Genomic DNA, 18,238 nt, shown 5'->3' on the forward strand with positions numbered 1-18,238 from the left:
GTTACTACTTACATGGCAAACTGTACCAAATAAAGTGTCAAAATCTAAAAATCTCGGGTGTCATCAAAGTACAGTCAAACTGCATTCACTGAATAATAGCTCAACTATGTCTTTAAATAGGTGGCAGGTTTAGATAGAGGATCTGGAGAGCTGAAGGGCCTGATCCTGTTCTGTAATTTTCTTTGTTCTTCGTTCTTTAAATGCTCGTGGTGTTCTGTTTGGGTTCTGCCAGCTCCAGATTGCTTTACTGACTTGGTCCAAACAGATTCTAAAAAGTTGAACTCCAGACGTGAGATGAGAATGACAGCCCTTGGCATCGAGGTAATGTTTGATCAAATGTAGCATCAAGGAACTTTAATACAACTGAAGACTATTAAAATGAAGGGAACATATCTCCATTGTCTGATGTCATAGAGTCATGGAGATGTCCAGCATGGAAACAGACCCTTCGGTCCAACTTGTCCATGCTGACAAGATATCCTAACTTAATCTAATCACATTTGCCAGCACTTGGTCCATATCCCTCGAAACCATTCTTATTCATATATCCATCCAGATGCCTTTTAAATGTTATAATTGTACCAGCCTCCATCACTTCTTCTGGCAGTTCATTCCATACACGCACAACCCTCTGTATGAAAACGTTGCCTCTTAGGTCCCTTTTAAATTCTTCCCCTCTCACCCTAAACCTATGCCCTCTACTTCTGGACTCCCCCACTCTGGGGAAAAGACCTTGTCCATTTACCCTATTCATGTCCTTCATGATTTTATAAACCTCTATAAGGTCACCCCTCAGTCTCCAATGTCACCTGGAAAACAGCCCCAGTCTATTCCACCTCTTCCTATAGCTCAAATCCTCCAACCCAGGCAACAATGTTTTCTGGACCCTTTCAGGTTTCACAACATCTTTCTGATTGGAGGGAGACCAGAATTGCACGCATTATTTCAACCTCCCAACTCCTATGCTTGATTAGATTCTCTACAGTATAGAAACAGGCCATTTGGCCCAATAAGTCCACACCGACCCCACAAAGAGTAGCCCACCCAGACCTATTTCTCTGACTAATGCACCTAACAATACAGGCAACTTAGCATAGCCAATTCACCTAACCTGCACATCTTTGGACTGTGGGAGGAAACCAGTGCACCCAGAGGAAACCCACGCAGACACGGGGAAAATGTACAAATGTCATTTTCAAATCCCTCTCCAAAAAAACACATTATCCTGACTGGGAACTACATCTCCATTTCTTAATTGGCATTGGGTCAAAATCCTGGTTCTACCTCCTGACAAATGCTGTGGGTGTACCTGTATCTATGTGAACTGTTGCAGTACAAGAAATGAGCTCACACCATCTTCTGAATCACAACTAGGAAGTAACAGTAAATGCTGGCCTTGCCACTGACACCCATATCCCATGAATGAATTTAAAATAAAGTGAAGAGCAGAGACATAAACAAATTGTCTCGTTTGCACATTGAAGGCACAGTCAAAGGAACAAGTATGAAATGTAGTTAAAACAAAGAGATGGAGCAAGAGACAAGAAATAACTTAGATAACGAGGAACAGAGGGATAGTGGCTAGAATGAAGAGCTGAAGAGTGTAGACAAAAAAGCGAATACTGAAGCCTTGAAAGGAATCCAAGTCTCTCAGCCACAGGAACTAAGTTGAGCGCAATTGATGGATATTGTACATTTATAGATTTTCTTTGTGATGGAGAGTCAAAGAAAAATAATACAGTTGGACTATATATAGAGATAGCAGTAGTTAATCAGAAAAATGGGATAGAATTTAGATTACTTTGCAACAGCTGGAATGGTACTCTCAGCAAATCTGTAATCAGCTTGCTGTCAGAAAGCAGATTGTTCATGACAAAGCCAGCAATCCCAAGTGAAAGAATATCCCTCTACCTCAACCATAACCCCAGGGCTACTCATTTCCATAGATTGGCTTGTTTACAGCAACATACAGAAATAATTGAAAACACACTACTTCACAAATCACAGCTTCAAAACTGTCATTTTTACCACACTAGAAAATGAGGATAAAGAAGACGTCAAACAAAAAAACACACTCTTGTGAACAAGCCATTGAGATTTTTTGGTACAACATAAAGGCAGCACATGTTTAGAAAATAGAAAGGTCAAAGCTTTCTCAAAATAACAGAACCAGGAAGCTGCAATTAGACGTGTGGTCATCCATATATCAAGATTATTGAACATCAATAGGTCCGTAATAAGTACAGGTTAAAAGCTATTCAGTGAAAGTTACATTTTAGGAACCATCACTTTCCCACTAGTAAATTTCTCACATTTTACATTTTACAGATTATTCAATACAGTTTTGCTTGTTCTGATTTTCAGATTCTATTAACTTCACTACTGTCAACTGCAGTCTATGCCACATAATAGGAACGGATTTCAAGCAAAATTGAAAGGACTAAATTGTAAGCGTATTGCAGAGTTTTTCTGAGGATAAGTAAGCAAGGAAATCAATTCCAGTACATCTGGTAAGATTAGGTGTGGATGGTTGACTTAGGAAACTCTGTAATTGCATACAGGTTGGCAACATGGTTCTGTGTGACACTGAGGCATTGTTATGTAGCAAGCATAAAAAAATTAAATTAAATAATCAAAAGTAACATATTACATACTATGTACTTCATGTTATTATGTAGACACCAGATTCTTTGACTTACACGTTAAACTTTTTTGACTCCTGTAGGATGCAGGATTAGTTTCCTGACCTTTGTTCAGACTCTGGTCGGATATGACCTTCTTGCAAGCCACAAAATACTCTCTGGCCTCCTGGCTGATCATGACTCCTGACTGTCTGAACTATTTCCTGCTCCAGGCACTGCATCTTTCACCAATCCCCAACCTTAAATTCTCAGCTTACTGTTTGATGTTTATGTTGTAAACTCTGCTTAGTGTCTTAAATTCTGTTGCTTCTATTTGCACTGTGATTGCAAAAAGATGCCAAACCTAAGGGAAAGCTCTCTTCCACCCTTCCTCTCCCTGCACTGGCTTTTACACTCCCCACTATTACCATCCTCTCATACTTTTGATCTTTTCCAACAAATGATTGCAAGATCTTACTGTCTTGCTCTACTCTTCAGTCAAACTCCTAAATGTATGCAGAAGCACATTGCTCCTGCATAAACTTACTGTCACTCTCTCTGCCACAACCTATCAATCAAACTAGACATCATACAACAACTATTGTCAAAGTTTTCCCTATAATTGTCCTAATTAGCTCAATGATTCCCTTTATCAAACAGTTTCCCTGGAGGTGATATCATTAACCTTCCCTCTCTCCTCCTCAGTATTACATCCTTTTCAAAGTTTGAAGCTCTTTCTGTGAGATGAAGGACACTTCCTTTTAATATTTTAATGTACATCCGAAAAGGAAAAGAATGAGTTTTAATAATAAGTTGCAAAAGGATTCAGGTTTATACTTACAGGACTGTAAGGAAAGAACAGGGAATTAGGAAAAATTGGTTAGCTCAGCTCAACCCAAGTTCTGGAACAGGTTTAATAGGCTAAATGGTTTCCCCCAGTGCTGTAAGATTTTATAGTACTCATTCAGTCCCTGAAATCACTGCTTAGCATTGCCTTCCTTCTCTGATGTTCACTTCTAACTCTGTGTCTTTATGGACACTGTCTGCATTTCTTCCATTGCCCTGTTTCTCCTTTGCCATCCCTGAACTCTTAATTCCCTCTTTCAGTGTCACTGCCTTATCATTTCCTTCTTACCTTCAAAATAATCCTTTAGAACCTTCTATTTAGAATTACGGAGTCATACAACTGTGTAGCACGGAAACAGACCCTTTGGTCAGACCAGATATCATAAATTATTCTAGTCCTATTTGCCAACAATTGGCAAATATCTCTCTAAACCTTTCCTATTCATACACCCATCTAGATGCCTTTTAAATGCTATTGTACCAGCCTCCCACTTCCTCTGGCAGCTAATTCCATACACACACCACTCTCTTCATGAGAAGGTTGCCCCATAAGTCCCTTGGCTATTGGCTATTCACCCTATCCATGTCCCTCATGAAGTTCTATAAGATCACCCCTCAACCTCCAGCACTCCAGGGAAAATAGCCTGAGCCTATTCAGCCTCTTCCCAATGCTCAAACCCTCCAACGCTGGGCCTGGCAATATCCTTGTAAATCTTTTCTGAACTCTTTCAAATTTCACTACATCCTTCCTATAACAGGGAGACCAGAATTGCATGCAATATTCCAAAAGTGGCCTAATCAATGTCATATGCAGCTGCATCATGACCTCCCAACTCCTATATTCCACGCACCGACCAATGAATGCAAGCGTACCAAACATCTTCATTATCCTGTCTAACCTCCCACTTCACTTGACAACGCATTTTTTTGGTCACTAAAACCCTTTGTCATCCTCCTGTTGTTCACTGCTCTACGTCATGAAAGGTGGTGGAATTTGAATTCAATTAATAAATATCTGGAACTTTTCTCTTAAAAGGGGCTGCTTTTAGATTTTTTTGGTTGTATTGCAGCCCGATGCTCTTCCTCAATGGGCACCCCACGTGCAGATAGGGAAGAGCGGTCAGAAGTCCACAAACATGGTGTCTGGACTAGAAATGCATGACAGAAATTTAAATTGTTGGCTTTCACATCAGTAGTAATAGTCCTTTTCTTCTAATTCACACGAGACATTTACACAAATAGAAATGAGTTGGATACTATACTTGACATCTTGTTGATAGGAAGTCATCACAATTATGACTGTGCCAATCTGGTTCACTTAACTCTCAATATCTGCTACTTAATTTCATTGTTTAATAAGCAAAATATAAATGCTCGCTAAGTGACAAAAGGCAACACTTAAAGGATGGTGTTACATAGTTACTTAAGGAGCATGTTGATCTCTCTCTAGCTAATCATATTTTTAATGAGTGAATTGGGTGACGATCTGTGTGGCATAGACCACCACCTACTGTTTGCTTGACAATTCTGCAGTCAGGAGAATACAACGATTCCCATCATTTATTTTTGAGAAGTCTCAATCTTACTGTTTTCACTCCATTAAAAAAAAGAGTATTTTTCAAACTGGTCCTCAATTAATGGAAAAAAAGTGTGCACAATGAGCACAGATGTAACCAGAAGAGGGACAGACAGTCAAGCTGCCTGATCCCCTCCAAAGCCCATTGCCTGGACCCATTAATAGCCACCTTCGCCAAGCCCACAAGGTGGACTTTTGACTAACCTTCCCAATCTGCACATGGGGTGCCCATTGAACAGAAATGCAAGCAAAAAAATCTAAAAGCAGCCTCTTTAAGGGAAAGGTTCCAGATAATTATTAATTGCATTCAAATTCCACCATCTGCCATGATGTGATATGAACCCAACATTTCTCCTAAGTTGTTGATCAGAGGTGTCTTGCACATTGATAGGTGTGATTAGCGCATTGACACATTGGTGTCCAATGCTACTCATGGATGTCAGTGTTCCACGCTCTGAAGAAAGTATTAGAATTATTGCACATGATTCAAGAGTATACTTTGTTTCAATAATTCGGCCATCCCTAATTGCCCTTGAAAGATTATAATGAGGTGCCTTCTTGGATCATAGCAGTCCATCATCCATTGGTACGCTCACTTTGAGGTTAAGTAGGAAACTTCCAGATTGTGACCCAGTGCCAGTGAACGAATGATAATATGTTCCAAGTCAAGATGGGTTATCATTTTATGTAGAACCTTTCGGCTAGGCTTTCCGATAGGTAACCCACGGGCCATGGTCTGTAACAGTCCCACCTCCAAGAGTGTAACTGGAAGATCGTGAACAAAGTTGATGCTCCATTCACAGGAAAGTTCTCATTTGCTTTCTGATGAACCTATGGTAACAACTGTGCTATTGGTGATGTAGGGAGCAGTGTGCGATGGGAAAATCAGTAGGCAGCACAATATAAATGACTTAACCCAGCCATAGATTTGGAATTGTGAGAGAGTCTGTGGGACAACTGGCAGCTCTTCTGGCAGAAAGACTCTGGCTTGAGGGGAAGGGAAATGATGATTGTGCCACAGACCAGTTAGGGGAAGAGGAGATGAGTGCTGGCTGGCAGAGAGTTAAGAGTCAGGCAGACTGTTGGCTTAGGGTTGTGTGGGAGTTGGGTGGTTGTTGGCAGCTTGTCAAGAGTCTTTTCAATGCTTTGATAATTCCTGGCTGGTTATTAGCCTATGAGTCCATCCAATATGCCAGACGGAAGGCAATAAGAGTGAAAGTTTTCTGATCAGTCATAATGGAGATGGCACAGGAAAACCGCTACATAATGCAGCCATCCATTGGAGGTCTATGATTGCCAACGCCCTCTTAGAGAATGGTATTAAGACAGGAAAATAGTGGAGAAGTGGAAGATACCGGAAGGTTGATTGTCTATTGATGCTAAAACAAACACTTGTGACTTGTATCTCAGTCAAAAATTGCCCCTCTGGTAACAGTCAAAAGGAAATGAGGGAAAAAAGAAAATCAGGAATGCTTGGGAACAAAAGAAAACATACTAGGACATATATTTAACACTATCGGACTTGCACTTTATTGTGAGAGTATTAAAATCAACATAAAGCTGTGACTTTCTTCTCCCACCTTTCCATTCCAGTCTTTATATTACTATTTCTATCAGGAACCTCCAGCTTCTCAAGTGTTCATTATAAATTAAATAAGCTTTTCCAAAAAAATGAAAACAAACACTAATGGAGAAACTCAGCAATTTCTGGCAACATTTGTGGAGAGAGAAGAACAGCGTTAGCTTTTGATTCTCCTTCAGAATTGCTCTATCGATAAGGAAATTTCCATATTTATGACTGTCACTCTCAATCCATCCACACCAAGGTATATTAACTTGTAAATGCCAACATTTAAATATGCAAACACATCACATTTGCTGTCAAACTTAAAGATTTAGCCAATGTTCTTTGTAGATTTGAAAACACCCACAATAATTCTGACATGTAACATGCACCAGAACAAATAACAAACAGAACTCTGCAGAAATTCAGCAGATCTGGCAGCATCTGCTGACTCAGAAACAGAATTAGTCCAGAGTCATACTAGACTTGAAACACTAGCTCTGTTTTCTCTCCACACAGGCTACCAGACCTGCTGAGTTTCTCCAACATTCTCTGTGCTTGCTTCAGATTTTGAGCACCTATCTCTATTTTATCTTTATCCATCAAAAAAAGTTCTGATGTCTTTTAATACAGCTTCTGAACGTGATACAAAATAAGGCAATAATGAATTCAGAGCACTTTTGGAATAAGTGACTGAACTGCAATTTGTTGATTTTCCCAAGCATGAGCAGACTTGGTAGCTGAATGTCCTACTTCTGCTGCTCAGAACAGCCAGCATGAATGTGACAGTTCTGATTCATGTACTCCCAGTCTGCTACCACTAGAGGCCACTGGTACACTTTGAATGCTGTGTGCTGTTTGTAATGGGGCAAAAGGAGAGGAATAATAATCTTCACTTGAAAAGTTATACGTCCATTCAGACTACCTTTGCACAAATCTTTTAGTTATCACTTCAGGCTTTGTTGAGTGATTGAGTTCAGACTGAAAATGATTGTTTTCACAATGAAGTGCCTATGAAATGCCAAAAATCGTGAAATTAAACATATAAATAACAGGAATGCTCATCTCATGGGAGCACTATAACTTGTTTAAGTGATTCTGGTCTGAGAAGAGCAGTAGTTTGGAGCTGACCACTCAGTCTTATGTTCTGCAATTATCCTGACATCATTTCCGTTTGAAAACCAGTGCTGTTACACTATTTCCAGTCTTGCCTCCAAATTGGAATTTGGGTGTTGGTAGCTCCTGCAGCATCTCAAATCCTGGAATAAAACAAATATGTTTAATTTTTCATGGCTATTGAATTGCCCAGTCAAAAAAGTTAATTTGACACTTTAAAGCATACTTCTCAAATACTTGCCCAATTAAATCCATTAAAGAGGATGTTAAATGTAAGAGTGAAGGTCAAGAATTGCCTAAGCCTGATACAAGTTAATGGCATTCTCCGTTGTTAATATGTTATTATATGAGGGTCTGCTAGAAGTCATATGTTCTTTTAATTTGATGTAGCAGATGTGCTGAGGGATCATCTTGCAATATTTCTACCTCAGAGCGAGTGCGCTGAGGGGGATAAACGTATTTAATACGCTGAAGAAATCAGAGAGAAGCACATAAGGTTCTTTCTTGCTATTTGATCGCAGTCGGTGGTCACCTGAGACATGGCAAAGACAGGCTCCTGAAAGGGTATAGCTAGGAGGGAATGGTCTGTGGCACTGAGAAGGAACCAAATTAGGTGACAGAAAGATAATAGGACAGATGTAAATCAAAGATGTCTTAGTGCCAGGCACTTACGCACTTTCTTCCACAGTCTATATCAAGTACTGTTCTTTCAAACAAGAGTATCTCAGTTTCACAAACTTCACAGAAACAGTACACTGCATGAAATAAAAATGCCACAATGATAAATTATGATTTCAAAGCTATTGCTCCTTAGTTAACGAATACCAGCCTTAGACTTAAATATAACAAAGTTGGAAATTCAAAATACCAGTGAAATAAATGATAAAAATGTTGTACCTTTATTGAAATGGCTGATGAGTTCCTCTTTGGTCCAGTTACAGCTTGTTATGAGGAAAAGGCCTCCATCTTTCAGGACACTATGCAAGGCTTGCCGATATAAACTCAGTTTTTCAGCTGGGTCGTCAGGGCTTAGGCTAATGGCATCAAAAGTGCCTTTGTCGATGCAAATTTCATACTGAGAAAGATTAGGAAATGGGTGCAAAATGTCTGCCACCTAAAAACAAAAGGAAAGTCATGTTGAGAATAGAATCTCATAAGTTCCAACTGCTCTAGTCTTTTGGCACCAACTCAAGGGAGTGGTGGGTGTTGGGAGGTAAATCGATGGAATTCTCCCTTTCATGTGTATTAGTCACATTTCTCCAGAAACACTTAAGAATAAAATTACTTAGCTATAAACTGTAGCTATCAGTATTACCCATAAATTCACCTGTGGGGCCAGCTGGAATGACTGGTCATTATGGTAAAATATTTGTGCACGACGGACCAATAAAACTGGCTCTGATAAATATTTGGCATATAACCCTCTTAAAAGCAGAACAGTTTATTATAACTCATTAAAGTGAGTGTAATTTCATTGCAAAAACTGCCTACTGGTAGCAAGGATTATAGAAAAAGTACGCCCGGCAACAAATTATTATTGCTATATTCACTGGAACTATGCACAACCAATGTCTAAGTGCCTTAAATTATTCTATTATTTACTGAACTTAATCACAAAGGTGTGCAGATACAGAATCAGTGTCTGTTGCGCTTAAAACAATTAGTTAGTGCCAGAGCTTTAGTAGTAGCATGCTTCAGAAATGCTTAGAATTCCTGCACAGACAAAGAGCTTGCAAAGACTAAAAATAAACTTGGCATGAGAATACTCCTCCTTCTTGTGTTATGTTACCAGCAATTAACTTTAGTGTAATTACTCTACTTAATTTATGAAACAATTACACCCAAAGATCTATTTTAATTGCATTAACTCTTCATTCCAACTAACCAGCTAATCCTCCTCTGCAGGAACGTACAAGTCAACTCCCTGTCCCTCCAAACACTTGACAGCATAACGTCAAATTCCATTCCCCCATGGCTGACATTCTCAGATTCCTCTCCGCCACCATTACAAGCCAAAACATGAAGAACTCACTGTATTCAAAGGTCAAACTTGAGGCTGATTGCATTGAAGCTGCTGCCTTCTCTGGACATTGCAAACCACACCCTGCTCTCTCCTGATTCGCCCCACCTATTCTCCAAATATGTTTTGCTTACTCTTTGCATTGCTTCACTATTAACTTCAACTCAATCATCCATGAAGTCCATCAACTTGCTCTTTCAAGCCCCTTCCATTCCTGCTTCTGAATGCTCAAACTCAACCCAATAGCCGATATCCTTGTTTGACTTTTTTTTTTGCCTGTGAAACGCATTTTGTGGGGATCAATAGTCTAATGGTGATGGTATCTAAACTGCAATCCAGAAATTTTCAGATCATATCATGTCAGATTATATTCTATAAACCTCGTAATTTGTGGGCTAGCACAGAAAGTTGCCATCAAATCTGCCAGATTGTCATAAATACTCAACTGATTACCTTCCCTGAAGGCATTAGTCAATCTGTTCCACCCTACTTCTCTGACCTATATCTGACTCCAGTCAACCATTATATGCTTGACTTTTAATGCCTTTTGGGCAATTGGAACAGCAATTAATTCTGCATTGCCATATCACAGGTGCAAACAACAAAACATCTAAATCCCTTCAATCATTTAAACAATACTTAAATATTTTCCTTTGTTCACAAAAATCCTGGAATATCTTGCACCAATAGGCTCTTACTTCTGTCAACAGTCCTTATTCAAATCAATCTAATTTAGCTTCCATAGTATTGAGACCACATAAATTTTATCTTGTGCATTTGTGATTGTGGCTACTTTTTCTCTTCCTTTCATCCTCAACTTCTGTTTCCTTGAATATCAATGATTATTTCATCATACTGCAATATCTCCTCTGCTATCCAGTCTGAGGAACTTCCCCTTTCTCCTGTCAGCTAAGGCAATGCTGGAACCACATTGTTTGCACAACCATCTCAGTTACATCCTTCTCTTCACTACGTTGCTGCCCTTTGGTGACATTTTCTTCAAACATGGGTCAGTGCCAACATGTAACAAAGGGACAACCAGTTCAACCTCATGCCGCGTCCAATAAACCGGTGACTTTTTCTTTTATTTGTTCATGGGAAATGGGTATTGTTGGCTGGGCCAGTATTGACTGCCCATATCAAAGGGAAGATGGTCATAAGCTCAACACCGCATTGTGTCTCAGACAAGTGGTATTTTATGCACCAAAATGTCTTCCAACTGCTTGTTAGCAAAATAAATTCACCCCCTTAGCTGCCAACAACATCTCTATAATATGCTCAATACCAAATTCAGCTTTCTCCCATTTCAATTTAGTCCACGTTTGTAATATTCTCTATCTCTCACCCATGTTGTCATCACCTTAAAGCTAGGCTTTACTATCCTACATCTTAACACTAACATATCATAAGCTTCAACTTATGTACAGGCCAAATTCCCATATATTCCAAGTCACATGTTCCCATCATCCCATCTCCCCTGAACTCCATTGCATTATTACAATGAATTCAAAATTCTTATTTCTGTTGCCCAGCCAACCAGCCCTGCCCTACCATATGGACGTCCCTCTGCTTCAGGTCTTGCATGATCTCAAAAGATTGGAATTCTCCTCAAGCCTCACACCCTCTTCTGTACCACTTCCCTCTCTGCTTTCCAAACATTCTTTTGTTTCACAATGCTAACATATCACTTTCTCTCTGTGTTTCCACCTTATCCCGTCCCTCCTTCTCACAGATGCCTTCTTGCGTGGAAGTAGTGATACTTCAAAGCAAGTTGTCCCTAACGTTTTCAGTGAAAAAAAAACAAATTTGGATTAGGATAAAATGGGAATCAATCTCTAACTGTAGTGCTTTAACCTCCACTTTGAAGGCCTCAGGTTATATAACGGTCTCATATCACACAGATTTCCTTTATCATCAATTGTTCTCTCATGTAGTTTAATTTGAGCTCTGAGAATACCAAGTCATGATTAAATGTTCCATTCCTGAGACAGGGATGACAACATAACCACTATCACGGGACCCTGCAACAATATTAGCAAATATGTAGAACATCACCCCACATAAATAATTCCCAGTTTGACCAATGAAGGAAGTGGTGAAACCATCAGCAGATAAAGCATTTAACGAATAAATGCATGAAAAGAAATTGCAGCAACCATTTCCCAAACATTTATATTTAAAGTATCTTTTGGGGTGTAAGAACCGGAAAGTTTAAGGCATTACAATAAAACAGCAGACAACTCAATTGGCAACAAAGAATAAACAAGCAGTTTGACAAGTGAGATGCTGTATCATCAGAATCACAACCAAGTCATTGGCTGTCACGGTCTTCAACATGTGAAAAGTGACAGGGCTAGCTCACAAAGGGAAGTTATCCTCCATTCATGGCTTGTGACAAGTCGGAAATTCATAAGGGAGTACCCTTGTAACACAACACATCCATGCTTCACCAGAGGAAGTAAGATGCAGGCTCTTATTAGGGTTGTTTGAGCAGTGCAAATTCCCAGCCTTTTTCAAGCTACCTGAAAAAAGGCCAATATGTTTCTCTTCTGAGCGGATAATTAGTTGTTAAGTCAACACAGATAATATCCATCCCTTCTCAGCTGTCAGTCAAAGTCTGATGCTAGCAGAAACATGGGGTAAGTTGTATGTGGACTTTCAGGATTCGGAATGCCATAGCAGTTCTTGTGGGGGCCAGCAAAAAGTTAAATAATTAGAAAAAGCAACGGAGAAGAAAGGTAAATTTGATAGCCATAAAACTGGCAACCAACAGAAGGAAATGTTTGCTAAAATCCTGACCTGTAATTTCAAAGTCATCACCTCTTCCTTTTCAGCAAAAGCTTTAGCAAGTTCCACTGCAGGAGGAGAATTATCAATTCCAGTCAGGTTAGTAAATCCAGACTTTGCCTGAAATAAAGAAATTGAATACCATTAATCAGCTCAGAATATACTTTATATATAGGCTGCCTTCACATGCATGTATCATATAACTGATAAATGTGTCCTAGACCTGACAGTCCAAAACACAGCTAAGCAACAGGCCAGGAACTAAAAATGTTGGAAATTAGTATTCACTGGGCAATTTGAAAAAAAAACTTACATATTTATAGCATTTACTACAAACATAAATATCTCAAAGCACTTTGCAGGGAACTGGATAACTAGTAGACAGGCCTAGATTTGAGGTTTATGGGAGGAAGAGGTATAGGAGGATAAAAACCTTGGTCATAAAGGAAGCTGTTGAGGGGATTAACAGAATAGAAATCCTGGGGAAGGAGTTAAAATAATAATTAGAGACACAGAAGCTGTAAGATTGACTGAAACAGAGAAGGAGAAACAGATGAATGTAACAAAAAAGGTGAGGTTATAATATTTATAGGACTCTAGCAAAGATATAGGTAATGGGTATGTAGCTGGAGTGGGGGGGGGTGCAGAGCTTAGTTACTTTATGATGACTCAGACTTTAGTCATGTATTTTGAAATCAGAAAACACACTTACAAGTTCAATCAAAAAATACCCATTTCCTGTCCCAATATCCAACAGGGCAGCATCTTTGGGAATGTCTTGCAATGCCAACCATGTTATAATACGATCCATGCTTTCTTCACCAAACCTAGAGGACAACAGATTTTGTGACTGTTAACCAATCATTATTTACTATTATAGATTGGTGTATTTTGTTAATAAAACAAGAGCAAAGAAAATAAATCAGAAAATTATATATCTGCAAGACCTACAAGATGTTTGTGGACCATGTAAGATGCTAACTTTATTAAACTGCATTTACAGTTCACAGGCTTTGTAGGTTTATTTCCCCACAAACTATATATTTGAAGTTAAAAGGCACTAAATTATAACATGAATGAATACAGTGTTCTTGAAAAGGTATTCATAAATCTTCCGTGCAAAGACACAAAACAACTCTGAATATTTGCCTGGAGTGCTCATTGATTTATGAGCTTCAGAGAATGAGTGGCAATGATGATTCCATAGTGAAGGCAGTCACAACCCAGTAAACTCTGATCATCACAAAAACACTTTGGGCCAAATTAACAGTCGGGTCAGAAACCCAACACCACGATGAATTTCAGGTCCCAAACCTGAGTCACAACAATGTCGTGCTTTCAACATGATCTTTAATTTCAAAGACTGGATTTATACACCATAAATTGATGTACAATTAAAGATGCCGAGTGCCTCAAGGTGGTGGGAGCTGCTTACCTGGAGCCACTGGCAGAGGCAGCAGTCACCTTGAGCCTACATTAAGAAGACAGTTGCTGGAACATGAGAGTGGCCACACCAAAAAAAAAACAGATAGTACATGACCATTAGTTCATTAAGCATGGGCTTGATGCAAATTCAAATAAATTTCCCTTGTTCCCACAATGGACCCAACAGTTGTGCACTAAAAAACATCACACTATACAGATAGTCTTTTTAAAAATGTTTCAAAAACAATTGTTTTCTTAAATAAAAATCCAAGAGAGGAGTGGCTGAGGGGAAAAGAGATATAAGAAGGTACCCTCACTAATTCTTATCTAAAGCTTCATATTCTTTCACTTTTGGAACTTACCAAATTTCACCAACATCACCAGAATCATAAAAGGACTGCAGCTCCCTTTCATAAGCATGATCCCAACTATAAGAAGAAGATAAAGAAAGAAAAGACTCAAAACTAAATCATCGCTACAAAGGATTAATGTAAGGCAGAAGAGCAAAATAAAACACACAACTTAACACAAGTTCCCCTGTTTAAAAATTAAGTGTTAGAGTGAATTTTTTTTCCTCAAAAGAACAAACTATAGTTCAACAGAATGGGGTTTCAAACCTGTATCCATCATTACCATTACCATCATTCTTTTACATTGTTGTAAAAGAAGCATGTATGAGCACTGGATTAAAGATGATGCCGATACTCAGTCATGTCATTTCATTGTATGGACACTAAAATAGTCAAGCTTGAAAAAAAAAAACATGCGCTCCAAGGATGTATGTTGAATTTTTAAGTTATAGCTATCAGCAAGCTCAGAAATGATTTTATAATTACTGGAAATGATAACATAACAGATCTTAATTCAGTGGCTGGAACTAATGCGCAGAGACTAGCCTGCAAATCCATCAGGACATCTGACTTAATGAGGTCTGAAGTCAAGTATTCCTGTCAGCACCCAAACTGGTTATTGCTGCGTTAACATTGTTGATGTGACCTCCCATCATTTTGCTGATCATCAAGAGTACATTGATGCGGCTATAAGTGTCTGGATTGGAAATATCCTTTTTGTAGGGAAAGCATAACTCAATAACTTTCTACATTACTAGATAGATGCTAGTGTTGTGGATGTACAAAAAACATTTGGTTAAGAGCACAACTAGTTCCAGAGCAGAAGCCTCAAGTTTTATTAAAAATAAAGTACTGTAGACAATGGAGATCTGAATTAAAAATGGCATGAGCTGGAGAAACTCAGCAGGTCTGGCAACATCTGTGGGCAGAAAGAAACAGTTAACATTTCAATTCCAATATAATCCTTTTTTCAAAAATCTTCCAGTTCTACTGTTGGAATATTGTCAGGGTCCTTAAGCTTTGCTTGATTCCATATGAAGTGAACAAAATGGCCCCCACGATGCTGGGGACATCAAGGGGCGCTGAGATATATCACCTACACAACATTTTCTTAAAATTGAATGAAGACAGAGAGATTGGGTGAATGTTTAAAAAATTTTTATGTTTAAATAACATTCTGATTTTACATTCTATCTACCATAGATTATAATATGGGGAAAATATGAGATTATCCACTATCTGCCACTCTCTTGCCCACTTGTGTAACCTGCTAACATCTCTTTGAAACCAGTGTCCTCCTTACAGCTAACTTCCTATCCTAGTTTACATAAGGAAACACAGATACTCTTGGCATTTTTATCTGAGACATTACTGTAAATTACTAAAGCCCAGCACGGATCCATGCTCCACCTAACTCTTTGAAAGTTGACTCTGCCAACTTGAATGTCCCCTTTGTTACCTCTAAGAAAGCAACTAATTCCAGAGCACTAGGCTCAACAATACAACACATGGGCTCAATATTCTACCCTAAGTAAATTTGATGTCATCAAAAACTCTGCTGCCCATGTGTTAACTTGCAACAAAGTTCTGTTTCTCAACCATCCCATGCTCACTGACTGAAATTAGCTCTCAAATCAATAAAAAAATACCAATTTTAAATGTCTCATCATGGTTTTCAAATCCTTCCATAGCCTCACCCTCTCCCTATTTCTGTATCTCCAGTCCCCCAATCCCTGGAGATATTAGCATTCCTCTAATCCTGGCATCTTGAACATTCTAAATTTTAGTGGATGTTTTGTTGTCTATGCTTTCAGTTATCTAGGCCTGAAGTCTGCAATAATTAACATCTGTCCACCTTACTTTCATTTTTTAAAAACATCCTTTCACGTTTACCTACCAAAAATCTCCAAATGCAGCTTGATGTTCGTTTTAAAATTGATCTTGTAAAGGGTTAAAAGGTGCTATAAATGCAAGCTGTTGTTGACCGGCAGCTGTAAGATGTAATGGGATGGCGAATTAGTTGGATTTAATAACATAATCAGTGTTCCCATCTGGTTTATCCTGCCAACGGAATGGTGACCATAGAATCTGGAATGAGTACAATTAATGTGAGGTTGTTGCTTTACCCTTCTTGGGAACCGTTACTCATCTGCAATCAGATGTGAATAGGGTGCATTTTAATGTCGAGCGGCCTGCGGTTCTCTAAGTTTTGTCCTAATACAGTAACTGGGTGATTGCCAATTAAGTGATTTGTCTCAGTTTTAGTTTGTTGGAAGATTGTCCCCATACAGCGGCTGGGTCCTGGTTTTCAAAAGGCGGGTCATTGCTGCGAACGATGGGACTGGAGCCACCTGGATCAATCTTCACTGTAATGAGCAATCAATCAATGAAACATTTAGTGAATACGTTTCATGAAATTTCGGCAAGTACCGCGCTAACTCTAGTCACTTTCCATTCACTGGAGCAGTTATATATCGCAGGGCTCGCAATTGAAATACAAACAATATAGAGCAAGTAACAATTTGTCACATACTATTCTTTAGTTCCCAGTTTAGAAGGCTGGAACTTATCATTAGACGAGAACTGACTCTGAGAGGATGCATCCTCGCAGCCATGTGGATTCCCAGCATCTTCCATCACTACTGACCCAGGAAGTCCAGCTCATCAAAGAAGTGCCTGCATGAAACACTGTGTGTGACTTACGCGGTGGACGCCATATTTATGACTGGCAACACTTAACGCCTTCGCCGCCTCCTTTCTCCTATGAAATGTCAGAAATTTGGATTTCGACCATTAATCAAGCACAGAACCAACAAAATGACCGGCTGATCGAACTATGCCAACAATTAAAAGTAATGCAACATCTATTGTGCGGATTAAATTTTATATTACTGTATACTTGAAGGAAGGAAGCACGTTACCACTTTAATTCTGCACGGTCAAAGATGCTTGTTGGAGAAGATGGTGGGAATTCTATTTCCTGAAATAAATCCTGTTCTTCAGCGGAGATGGTCTCACATTCCGTCTCATTTCCTTAACTTAATTCATTCTCGACACATGACTGGCATTTCAGCCAGCTTGCCCATCTTGACACACACTTGAGAAGCTGGTTGTGAGCCAGTTTTATCGCTGTTGCTTATTAGATCACAGCAAAGGGCAGATGCATTGTGGGTTTGGCATCATATTCAGGCCAAACCACGTTAGAATGAGAGATTTCCAGAGTGAACTAGATATATTTTATAAAGACAATCCACGGTTTCATGGTCGAGATATATTAATTAATAGCCTGAGAATTCAAAGTCAACCATAGTCCCATTTGAACACATTTCTGGATCAGGTCTCTGGATTACTAACCCAGCAACAATACTGCGACTATGTGCCTGACATTGTCAGCATATGTACATACATTTGCAACATCAAAGTACCAACGTCTTCCAATTACTTTATTTACATATTGGAGTTCCACAAGATAAGCAAAATATACTCCAGGACTTGCAAGTTTGAATCTCAACCTTCTAAAAGTCATATTACCATCTAAAATTCCCAAAAAGTGCTAAAGAGGGAAAGTATTGGACTACAAACATATTGTGGAGAGATTCACTAAATAGTCTATAAAAACATAATGTATTAGTCAAATTCAAAATTATATTGTCATCTTGTCTAATTGTGAGATACGGACTTCTGATCCCAATCTGGGACATGCATCTTTGGCTTAGCAGGAATGGAAACTGCAAATTCTGGGAATGGTCGAGAAATTTATAATCAGATCATAAATTTAGAAACCTCGTAGTTAGGCGTCATTGATAATTTATTTGGCTTTGGGAAGTGTGGTTCAAAGGGCACTGCTTCAAGTGAGAGCCAGGCCCTGAATTTATACACAGCAATGAGACAACGGGGCGGAAGTGAGGAAACTGCGGGGCGGAAGCTGTCCAC

General features: G+C 39.1%; 2 protein-coding genes across 9 annotated transcripts in view; both read right to left on the minus strand.

The window, feature by feature from the left end:
* fam53b (family with sequence similarity 53 member B) overlaps positions 1-6,435 on the minus strand; it is a 160,694-nt gene extending 154,259 nt beyond the window's left edge. For all 3 annotated transcript variants that reach the window (XM_072557536.1, XM_072557538.1, XM_072557534.1), the window contains exon 1: positions 2,700-6,435. The gene's annotated coding sequence lies outside the window, so the exon portion shown is untranslated. The remainder of the gene's footprint in view (positions 1-2,699) is intronic.
* Positions 6,436-6,545: 110 nt separating this feature from the next.
* On the minus strand, positions 6,546-17,512 carry eef1akmt2 (EEF1A lysine methyltransferase 2). Of its 6 annotated transcripts, XM_072557545.1 has the most exons (8): positions 16,839-16,893; positions 16,203-16,296; positions 14,318-14,383; positions 13,966-14,021; positions 13,243-13,357; positions 12,543-12,650; positions 8,621-8,837; positions 6,546-7,866 (listed from the first exon to the last, which is right to left on the minus strand). In XM_072557545.1, exons 5-8 carry the CDS (start codon positions 13,339-13,341, stop codon positions 7,772-7,774), a joined length of 519 nt encoding a protein of 172 aa, XP_072413646.1. In that variant the 5' UTR covers positions 13,342-13,357; positions 13,966-14,021; positions 14,318-14,383; positions 16,203-16,296; positions 16,839-16,893; the 3' UTR covers positions 6,546-7,771. The 6 variants fall into 6 exon arrangements, with proteins under 6 accessions (XP_072413646.1, XP_072413645.1, XP_072413644.1 ...); XM_072557544.1 differs by lacking the exons at positions 16,203-16,296; positions 16,839-16,893 and adding an exon at positions 17,227-17,512; XM_072557543.1 differs by lacking the exons at positions 13,966-14,021; positions 16,839-16,893 and adding an exon at positions 17,227-17,508.
* Positions 17,513-18,238: the final 726 nt, after the last annotated feature.

The sequence above is a fragment of the Chiloscyllium punctatum genome, chromosome 38 (assembly GCF_047496795.1).
Source record: "Chiloscyllium punctatum isolate Juve2018m chromosome 38, sChiPun1.3, whole genome shotgun sequence".
Lineage (NCBI taxonomy): Eukaryota > Metazoa > Chordata > Chondrichthyes > Orectolobiformes > Hemiscylliidae > Chiloscyllium > Chiloscyllium punctatum.

Excerpts from the sequence above, each read along its gene's own strand:
- eef1akmt2 (XM_072557540.1), bottom strand. The coding sequence starts at position 16,942 with ATGGAAGATGCTGGGAATCCACATGGCTGCGAGGATGCATCCTCTCAG. Across the intron at positions 12,651-13,242 it reads GGTATTTTTTGATTGAACTT|GCAAAGTCTGGATTTACTAA; the intron begins GTAAGTGTGTTT and ends TCTTTATTTCAG. Across the intron at positions 8,838-12,542 it reads TGATGACTTTGAAATTACAG|GTGGCAGACATTTTGCACCC; the intron begins GTCAGGATTTTA and ends TTTTGTTTTTAG.